The sequence below is a fragment of the Chaetomium tenue genome, assembly GCF_020726465.1.
Source record: "Chaetomium tenue strain MPI-SDFR-AT-0079 chromosome Unknown F5144scaffold_5, whole genome shotgun sequence".
Lineage (NCBI taxonomy): Eukaryota > Fungi > Ascomycota > Sordariomycetes > Sordariales > Chaetomiaceae > Chaetomium > Chaetomium tenue.
Genome location: NW_027117333.1, coordinates 2,982,565 through 2,992,412, shown reverse-complemented (window position 1 = coordinate 2,992,412; position 9,848 = coordinate 2,982,565). Strand labels below are relative to the sequence as shown.

Sequence of the window (9,848 nt, the reverse complement as noted above, 5' to 3'; positions counted from 1 at the left end):
GCGGGCCTAGGCCTTGCGGCATCGGCCGTGGATTAACCGACCCATTTACTGCCAAGCTTTACCATTCAGGGGACTCGACACGCAATAAGCTGCTGAAAACACATGTCCAGAAACAGCCAAACTTGTCGCATTTCGAGGGCACCTAGCTCCCATCACCACACCTCGTCATTTGCCGACCGCGGCGACCGATCCGCCCGCCACCGAACTCCTCAAAGCCTCAGAATCGAACCGTATCTCCTCCGATCCTCTGTCAATTGCGCATCATGCAGCAACGAGCAACCTACGGACGCTCCCCTCCCCTCCACCACCCAGTGCCGCAGCACGTCTCGACAGTCCCCCAGCTGCGGTCCCCGCCTCCACCAACCTCACAACCCCAAGGCGGCTATGATGGCAGCCCGTACCCGCAACAACCACACCAGCAGCAGCATCAACAGCAGCAACAAGGCCCGGTGCCATCGGCAGGACCCAATGTCTTTGGACAATACGGCAACTTCATCAACGACCCGGCCGCGCAAATAGCATCGCAATTTGGCCAGACAGCGTTCAGGCAGGGGCAGGAATATATTGAACAAAACGTACGTCCAACTGCGCTCAACAAAGATTTTGTGGCACATCATACTAAGTTGCGACTACCAGGTGAACCGCTTCGTCAACGTCTCGGCGCTCAAACACTATTTCATCGTCACCAACTCTTACGTAATAAACAAGCTGTTCCTCGTCCTCTTCCCCTGGCGACACAAGCCATGGACCAGACGCCAGGCTACGGGGCCCTCGTACCTGCCACCGCGCGATGACGTCAACAGCCCCGATATGTACATCCCCGTCATGTCGCTGGTCACATACATCTTCCTGCAGGCCCTGATCTCCGGGTTGAAGGGCCAATTCCAACCGGAGCTATTCGGGTATATTGCGACCACGGCGGTGGTGGCGGTGATAGTGGAGATCTTGGGTTTGAAGCTGGGTTGCTACCTACTGAGCATCTCAAACGAGTCGCAGCTGTTGGACTTGGTGGCGTACTCTGGCTACAAGTTCGTGGGTGTGATTGTCACCATCAGCGTGGCTGAGGTCGTTAATGGCGGGAAGGGAACGGGCGGCTGGATCGGGTGGTCTGTGTTCATCTACACCTTCTTGGCAAACTCACTCTTCCTGGTAAGTTGTGCTGTTCAGGAGATCTGCGTGGTCCACCGTTTCATAGCTAACTTGGGGGTTAGATGCGGTCTCTCAAATACGTTCTCCTGCCCGAGAACAACAACGACAACCGGGGTCCAATGCAGACGATGCACCCACTCGACACGCGGGCCAAGAGGAGCCAGCGGACGCAGTTCCTATTCTTTTACTCCTATGTCGTACAGCTGTTCTTCATGTGGATCCTCTGCCGCTCTTAAGCAGCCACTTGCGCGAGGAAACAGGGGGTATGGGAGCCGTTTGGCCGCGGGTTGATGGCAGGATGCAAGCGACCTAGACACGGAGCGAACAGCGATCAACGCGAAATGTGAGATAATTGCAGAGCATGTACTACTACTAGACATGAACAAAAATGACTGAGACTTGTTAACTCGGTAAATTTGCGAGCGCCATTCTGGGCCACTCAGACTGGGCGACTCATACTGTCACCTCGACCACTCAAAATGGAGAAACCCAGTGCAAGAAACCATGTACCTTCGGGAGTCTCACCGACAATACTCAGCTGCAAGGACAGAGATGCCCGATTCTCCTTCAATTGTTTCATGCCACATTCGTCCATGGCCAACCAGTGAGACCAGGAACGGCGTGGCAAGTGGGTCCAGCGGCGTTGCACTCGCTTTCGTCAAGGACAAGCAAGCACTCAGCGCCGGCTCAACACCATTTATTTCACTTCTCACCCCCAAACTCAAATTCCCAAACAAAACTTCATTTTGAGGTTCAGGCTACTGTTATATCATCTGCCACTTGCTAGACGACTCACTCACAAAAACCGCAGCCATGGCGCCCCCAATTGTAACGGCGACCCTCCAGACCGCCGTCATCTCTGCCATTTCCAACGTCCTAGCTCAAGCCATCACCGCTCATCAAAACAACGTCGGTTTTTTCACACAAACCCCCAATCTCACTCACCAACCCAACACTAACTAACCAACCCCACCCCCCCAAACCAGACCCCCCTCACAATCGATTACATCCCCGTCTTCCAATACGCCCTCTTCTCCCTGCTCTCCACGCCCCCCAACTTCCTCTGGCAAGACTTCCTCGAAAGCACCTTCCCCGCGTACCACCTCACGCCCACCACCACAGCCGTGACGGCGGCCTCATCCACCTCCGACCCGGACGCCAAGCTGGACGCGGCCAACGCCCACTCCACCACGCTCGTCGAGCCGCGCCTCAACAAGCGCCACACCGCCGCCAAGACCCTGCTCGACCAGACCGTCGGCGCCGTCGTCAACACCGCCATGTACAGCCTGTTCATGCACGCCACGCGCCAGGCGATGGCCCACCACTACGCGGCGCGCGCGGCCGCGGGTGTCGATGGGGGGGTGGCGGTGGGGGGGTTGGCGTTTCTGTTGGGGGGCGGCGGGTCGGAGGTGCTGAGGTATCAGGATGTGGCGTGGGCGAGTGTGTGGGCGCTGATGAGGGCGGAGTTTTGGGGGTTGATTAAGGCGGGGTGGCGGTTTTGGCCGCTGGTGAGCTTGGTGAATTATGTGTTTTTGACGAGTGTGGAGGCGAGGAGTTTGATGGGTGCGTTGGCGGGGCTGGGATGGGGGATTTATCTCAGTTTGATCACCGCGCAGTAGTGGTGAGGGGGTTGGTTGGTGGTGTGTGTTGGGGGAGGGGAGAAATGTGGCAGTGGTTTCCAGGCGTAGGTCAGTTGTAGATTGGTTATATGCGTGGCTTGATGTTTGGAGTTCGATTTGGATCAAAACGGTGAGTTAGACAGAGGGATATCTAGAACAAATCCGGTGCTGAGCGGTGAATATAAGATGAGTGCATCGTTATCTCTATGCTCGAGATATAACACTATCTAAAAAGATGACAACCTCGGAAATACATCCCAATTTTCCCTGCGTCCACACACCCAAGGCAATCCAACGTCCATATCCAGAGCCCATCCTTGTTTTATCCCGAGTCTACTACCATTACACATTATAGATGACTTTTAGCCAAAAACAGAAAAGCAAAGCACAACGGAAGAGACAGTGGTATATTATTCAAACAACACAAACTCCATCTGGCACCCGCCGCCAGGGAAAGAGCGGATATAACCTGGGTTCCCTCCTCATTGACTTCATCCATCATCTCCCCCACTGTCCAGTCTCCATCCATCCAACATCAAACAAACCACAACAAAAAGGGCTGACCGCCTATATATCGTCACACAGAGCAAAGTACAGCAAAACAAGCACAACCAAGCACAGCTCGCTTCGTAAAGCCACTCAACCTTCGCGGTGTTCGATCAAACGAGAAGGAAGGAAATCGAGAAAGAAAAGAAAAAGAAAGCGGCCTAGGCAGCTTAGTCAGTCAAGACAAAGAACCAAACAGAAAAATGACAACAAATCGCCGGCTTCCGCATGTGCAGCCGGTGATACTGACACGAGAAAGGAAAAGGCAAGAAAGAAAAACACCACCAGCTCCTCCAAGCAAGCAGGAAATGAAACAAAAAGGAACCGCCTGTTCGGTTGGAACCACACCCAGAATATTAGTAGTACACCCCTCCCCGTCTCTTATCCTTCCCTCCCATGTCTATCCCACGCGTATACAAAATCCCGCATCCCGCATCCCGCATCCCAACGCAAACACACCCTCTCACTTCGCACCACCAGGGGCATCCGGGTGGCCCTCATCCAGCCTCTTCCTCCAATCAGCCAAGCTCTCGCTCAAGCCCAGACCACCACCGGCACCGTCATCCTTCCGGGACGACCCGCCCGCGGCGGCGGCCGCGACCGGGTGGGCGTCCATGTCGAACGCGTTGCTCAGCCGGTAGTTCTTGTTGGTGGTCTCCCAATGGCTGCGCAGCGTTTCCAGCTCGTTGGCCAGGCTGTCCAGCGCCGCGCTGTTCCGCGCCTCGCCCAGCCCGCTGCCGCCGCCGCCGGCGGTGGTGGTGGTGGTGCCGTGGGTCGGGGCGGAGGGGTCGTAGAGGCTCTCGGCTTCGCTGGCGGTGGACTCCTGGCGAAGGTGGCCTGGGATGCGGTGGTGGTGGTTGCCATTGCCGTTGCCGTTGCCGCCGCCGTTGGCTGTGCTGGAGGTGGCCATGCCGATCGATTCTGAGTTTAGGCTGGGGACTTGCCTGCTCCGGCGGCGGTAGTTGTCTACCGAGAGCTCAACCTGGTCAAGGAGGGTGCTGACCTTTTGCTCGGCATCTTGGGCGCGGCGCTCGAGAAGGGCGTTTTCTTGTTGGAGTTGCTCTAGGTCGCGCTGGAAGGTTTCCAGACGGCGGCCATCAGAGCCGAGCGCCTCTTCCATGTCGATTAGCTGCTTCTTCAGCTCGGCGTTCTCGTTTTTATAGCGCGTGCTTTGCTCCTTGAGTTGCTGGAGCATGTTCTCGGTGCCCTTGACATACTGCACGGCCGATTGGTAATCGTTGTCGAGCTGTGCGAGCTTGCTACGGTACGTCGATTCCGAGACTTGCGCCTGGGCCGCGGCTTGCTGTTTCGCCTCCTCAAGCGCCGCTTGCGCTGTGGTAAGCCGCTGTTCGAGCTCACGCAGGCGCATCTGCTCGGGCGATCCTTCGCGGGGACTGCTTCGCGGGCTGCTGCGCGACCGCATAGCCACGGTGGGTGAAATTCCTCGCTCGCCGAGGATATCCTTCAAAGCATTGTACTGGACAAGCATGGCGTTGCTCTCAACCTGCTGCTTTGACAGTTGCTGCTTGAGATCCGAGTTTCCTGCCTGCAGAGATTGCGTTTCCCTTAGCGCGTTCTGCAGCTGCCGACGGATCGATACACCCTCGCGGCTGGCCTGTTCTTGGTATGCTTCTAGTCCAGCGATGCGCTCTTCCGCACCCCGGAGTTTGTCTGCCGCACTATCCGCTTCGTGCTGGTACTTTTTGACCAAAGCATTGGCTGCGTCTACCTGCCCCTGAAGCGCACGAATCCGTTCGACGGAGCCAGTGTCCGACTTGGGAGCATCCCTCATCGTCATTTTCTCCAGGCCAGCCATCACGGCCTCACGGTGGAGTCGTGCCTCGTTGGCGTGTTGTTCCGCCAGCTCTTCGGTATCCCGTAGGCGTTGCGTCGCGGCGACAAGTTCAGCGGTCCGTGCCTCGTGCTCGGCCTTCAACTTATTAAGTTTCGACTCGATGGCTTCCCTGAGACCCCGTTCCTCGTCGAGTTTGCGCTCTAGTAGGGCTTTCGTCTCAGCAGAGGCGGCCACCGCACCACGCAAACTAGCGAACGTTTCCGAATGTTCCTTGGAGCTCCCTGTGGCCTCGGTGTACTTCTGCTCGAACTCGGCCTTTTCGGCGCGGAGCATTTGCGCGGCAGCCACGGCTTCCACGGCGGCGACCGACTTCTCCCGGGCCTCCTTCTGAGTCATGTGTAGCTCAGCCTTGAGTCGTTCGAGTTCGGAAGCGTTTTGCTGTTTGTAAGTTTCAAGGTCCGTCATCCTCTTGTGCGCTGCATGGGCCGTGTCGTCTGCGAGTTTCCGCGCCTTCCTCTCCGATTCGTACTCGATGCTGAGGCGATCTAGCTGGTCCTGGAGTTCTTTCTGACTGTTGAGCGCGTAGGCAAGCTTCCTGCCAATTTCGCTAGAACGGTCGTCATCCTCCCCATTATCGAGTTGCGGTGTGCTACTCGCACTCCCCCCTACACGTGCTACTAACTTGGCCTTAGCGTAGATTGCCTCCTGGATAGCGGCATCCCGTTGTTTCTCGGCTTCGGCGACTCGCTTGGCCGCAAAAACTGCTTGTTTGTCGACGGATGCCTGGACATTGGCAAGTTCCGTCCGCATAGCAAGCAGCGCTTCGACGAGCGGCTTGTCCTCGTCATCGAAAGTTTCCATGGTGCGGCTGTCGAGTACCGGGCTTAGGGATGTATTGGGTGTGTAGCCAGCTCTACGGGCCAGCTCGAGTTCCGATGCATACCAGGCATTACGATTTCTAGCAGAATCGAGCTCCTTGAGAAGAGCGACAGATTGGGAACTCCTCGTCGATGACCTCCGACCCAGTGGGTTGCTGGGCTGCCGGGTTGGCGGTGGAGGGGAGGCTGGGCGAGATACCACCTGTTTCAGGGCTGGCTCGGTTGAGCTGTCAGCGGAACCTTGGCTTCGCCCCTGTTTAGAGGGTTTCGTCCTTGGTGCATCGGCTGCCTGAGTTGGAGGTGTACGCCTCCCATTTGCGGCGGCAGAACTTTCAGCCTCCCGGAGCGACGCAACCCCTTGCGGGATAGGGGATGTCACGGGGGAGGTGTGAGTCTCATCTGGGCGTTCTAGAGAGGAGGTCCGTGGCCGGGGAGGAGGGGCGGCACTGAGCCCTGGTTTCGGAGCTTGCCCCTGGGGCGGGGGGCCGGCAGGTCCTCCTGGCCCCATAGACCTGGGAAGCCTGGAAGGACCATTGGGCTGGCCGTTGGATCTGCTAGGATCCGGGGCCCCGTTCGAGCCCTCGCGTGATGGCGTACTTCGTGCGGTATTTTGGGCCGTGACATCGCTAGGGCGCCTGTTCTTTGGAGGATCTCGGTTTGCGGCTGCGTCATTCGGATAGCGGATCTTAGTCGTATCCAGACAGTACACAATCGCCAAGTCATTAACGGTGATGGAGGTGGAGCTCGGCTCTCCTCCCAAAACCACAACCGTCTTTCCAACCGCGGTCATGCTATGCCCGGACCGCGGTGAGGGCGACGGGCCCATGTTCTGGAAGGTGTACCAGCGGAGGGAGCTGATCCTAAACGCTGCCAAATCCCCGAGGTCTGCCCCTTCCTCCGTGCGGCCTCCGAAAATGTACATGACATCATCGACGATGGCTGCAGCATGGCCTTCCCGCGGTGAAGGAATATAGCCAATACAATCCAGCTGTGACCAGAGATTGGTCATGGGGTCGTAACACCATACATCGTTAAACCACTTAAACCCATTCGTGCCGCCGAACCTAAATAGCGTCAACGGGGCGATGCTCCACGTGACAAACAAAGATGGGGAAACTCACAGGTATAACTTGTCGTTGTACGTCACGACAGTGTGGTTCGTCCTCGCCGGTGGTAGCTTCCCCTGGGGCGGGGCCCCGCTGTCACTACCGGCGATGAGCATCTCCCAGCGATTATTGGGCATTTGCAGCTGGTTCAAGTCAAAGGCCGCAAGATCGTTCATGAAGTAACCCTCCACTTGGCCACCGAAGACGTATATCTTTGAGCCTAGAATGTTCAACGAGTGCCCGTATCGACCTGCCGGACGGGGCCCGGTCGGGAGTGCCCTTGACCATTGTCGGGTCGCTACTGCGTGTCAGCGAATATCTCAAAATGAGAAACAGCGCCTGGATCTTACAGGTATTTAAAAGGTAGAGAGTCTCATCGAGAACATCGGTTTCCTCGATCTTTGTGTCTCCGCCAAACACAATGAATGCATTTCCTACTAACAAGCTCGAATGTCCGACCCTCGGGCCTGGCCCCTCGGCGGTGGTGGCAAGCGGATAGCAGGACATATTGGAGTTGGTCTCGACCAGCCATAAATCGCCTTTAACGGTAGAGCTGTTGATGAGGCCGCCCATTACGTAGATGTCGCCCTCCTTGGATGAGACGGAATTGACTGCGGCGCCATATCTCGGGAATGGACTCGGATGCGACGATGTGTATGTTAACCTCCGCTGCGACCAAGGGTACAGCGAAGCGTTCGGGTTTGTCCCCGGTTGTGAGGCCGCGCCATTGCGAAGCTAAAACGACCAGATGTCAGCTGCCTGTTCCACCGCGCTGGAAAGGAAGGCCACGGGTCGTTTGTGAGGTAAGAAAACGTACTGGTTGTTGTTCGTTCGGATGTTGTTGGAGGGCTTGGGGAGAGCTCTGAGGTTGTTGGTCGAGACTCTGGCCTCTTTGGCGGGCGAATTGCTCGGGGCTGCCCATACTGCCGTCATTGTCGAGAGAATGGAGACTGCCGGTAGGTGTAGATCGAGAGCCCTTCTCTACTCTCACACGCGCCGCCGCGCTCCCTGCGGACGACCCCGAGCCCTGTTGTCCATCGCGGCTCGTGAGCCCTCGATCCTGATGCTTCTTCGATTTGAAAAGAAATGCCATGTCGGTTCGGAAGGGTCGCTCGCCCGGCTATAGCGATGGAATTGGCGCTCGAGAGTTTGACGATGGCTGGAGGATTATCAGGTTCGTGGTGGAGTTGGCGCGGTGGAGTTGGCGCAGCAGGAAGTGCAACCTAAAGCAGCAGGCACAGAAACCCCCAGACCCCCAGCCTGACATCACGGGCCAAGGTCCCTTCTGACCAAAAGAAAAGCGGGGCTGCAAAAAAAATGAAGCCCGTGGAAAAGAAAGCAAGGAAAAATGAATTTGAAAAAAGGAAAATGGATAAATAAAGGCCAAGTGTGATATATCAGGTGAGTTCAAGGCAAATTAAGTAAATACAGTGTCTACGGGCACCGGATGACTTTCGTTTTATTTCTACAATCCAACATCCGTATTAGTATGCGACTTGGAGTCCGGCTTTTTTTTTTGCCTACAGGAAGTCGGGGAGTGGAGCCATGCACCCGCCGCCTTGCAGAACTGAAGGCATCCCACCAATCAGGGGTCTCTCCTTATTCCTGCTTCCAGCTTGCGAAGCCAAGCCCGTCCGATCAGTGAGCACGAAAAGGGGTACGGGGAGAGGAGGTCCACTGAGGTCCTGCAGGGGTTGGAGCTCTTCCAGAAGCACTCTTTGGCGGACCACTCATCGCTTGGTGTCTCTGGCACATGTTGCGTGTGACACCAGCAGCACTTCGGCGCAGAGAGGCGCTGCTGGGAATCTTAGGCAGGTGGGTTTCCAGTCCAAATAACAACTGCCCACAGCCTGCCTCGCTGACCTCCGCGGCTGATTCTATTAATGGAGCTGCCATTCAGGTTGTCTTCCAGCTGATATCTGGGCAGCTACTTACATTGCCGATCTCAACGGTTCGGTTCAGCCGGTAGCCCAACCATTTCTGCACCAAGGGACATCAAAAATATTCGAAGGCGATCAAGTATGCACATCTTTCACAGGGGCCAGGTTTTCCGGGAACGCATTTCGTCAATTGTCCGTGGTGACTGCCGACTTTGCAGAATGACTTTTTTTTTCGATGTCACTCTGACATTGGTTCGGTGCGCCGGTCCCGCTCATGCAAAGCATCGTTGGCTGTGTGAGATCCACTGCCGACCGAACGGCGTGCAAGCATCGGCAGACGGGAAGTTCCCTCACTCAGGCGCGCTCAGCTGGAGCATTTCGAGTCGGCTAAAGTTAATAACTGCCTAGGTACCTAACTGCACGAACAGGGCGGAGGCTGATAAGCGACTTTTGTTGCCAGTGGGCGACAACCACCTCATCAACTCTCGAATCTGGTTTATGTCTGTGCTCTGTCTCGTTCTGAGCAGGGTGACATCGGACCCCGGCTTGGATTGTTTCATGTTTCGCCTTAGCGAAATGCTTCTGACCACTCAGGCGTCAGGGCCCAGCTGGCTTGGTCCGACACGGATGTGAGGGAAAAGTCAGGAGTGGGATTGATGAGGCGAATCACAAACATCGAGCAGAATCTATAAAGATTCTTTTGCTTTGTTTTTGACGTCTGTTCCCCTCCCATTTTGACGAAATCACCAAATCGGGTGTCACGTTTCGAAGAGGGGAAGGGTTCAACGACAGCCGTCTCTGGCTAGGTGCCTCTGCGAGTTCTCGAGCCAGCCGAATGATACATGCAATTAAGGTACCCAGTTTGTAGTCAGTTG

The 9,848-nt window shown here is 56.2% G+C and overlaps 3 protein-coding genes across 3 annotated transcripts; 2 read left to right on the top strand and 1 right to left on the bottom strand.

Annotated features, from left to right (window-relative positions):
• The first annotated feature begins 99 nt into the window (after window positions 1–99).
• Window positions 100–1,558, top strand: F5144DRAFT_578685 (YIF1-domain-containing protein). The gene is made up of 3 exons (XM_066789272.1): window positions 100–575; window positions 637–1,149; window positions 1,212–1,558. Exons 1-3 carry the CDS (start codon window positions 264–266, stop codon window positions 1,383–1,385), a joined length of 999 nt encoding a protein of 332 aa, XP_066641722.1. The 5' UTR covers window positions 100–263; the 3' UTR covers window positions 1,386–1,558.
• A 275-nt stretch (window positions 1,559–1,833) lies between these two features.
• On the top strand, window positions 1,834–2,985 carry F5144DRAFT_515590 (uncharacterized protein). Its single transcript, XM_066786613.1, has 2 exons — window positions 1,834–2,058; window positions 2,136–2,985. Exons 1-2 carry the CDS (start codon window positions 1,963–1,965, stop codon window positions 2,766–2,768), a joined length of 729 nt encoding a protein of 242 aa, XP_066641721.1. The 5' UTR covers window positions 1,834–1,962; the 3' UTR covers window positions 2,769–2,985.
• Window positions 2,986–3,777: 792 nt separating this feature from the next.
• On the bottom strand, window positions 3,778–8,186 carry F5144DRAFT_491894 (uncharacterized protein; the record flags this gene model as incomplete). The annotated part of the gene is made up of 4 exons (XM_066785888.1): window positions 3,778–7,051; window positions 7,109–7,391; window positions 7,444–7,828; window positions 7,911–8,186. 4 exons carry the CDS (start codon window positions 8,184–8,186, stop codon window positions 3,778–3,780), a joined length of 4,218 nt encoding a protein of 1,405 aa, XP_066641720.1.
• Window positions 8,187–9,848: the final 1,662 nt, after the last annotated feature.

Excerpts from the sequence above, each read along its gene's own strand:
- F5144DRAFT_515590 (XM_066786613.1), top strand. The coding sequence starts at position 1,963 with ATGGCGCCCCCAATTGTAACGGCGACCCTCCAGACCGCCGTCATCTCT. Across the intron at positions 2,059-2,135 it reads TCACCGCTCATCAAAACAAC|ACCCCCCTCACAATCGATTA; the intron begins GTCGGTTTTTTC and ends CCCCCAAACCAG.
- F5144DRAFT_578685 (XM_066789272.1), top strand. The coding sequence starts at position 264 with ATGCAGCAACGAGCAACCTACGGACGCTCCCCTCCCCTCCACCACCCA. Across the intron at positions 576-636 it reads AGGAATATATTGAACAAAAC|GTGAACCGCTTCGTCAACGT; the intron begins GTACGTCCAACT and ends TGCGACTACCAG. Across the intron at positions 1,150-1,211 it reads TGGCAAACTCACTCTTCCTG|ATGCGGTCTCTCAAATACGT; the intron begins GTAAGTTGTGCT and ends CTTGGGGGTTAG.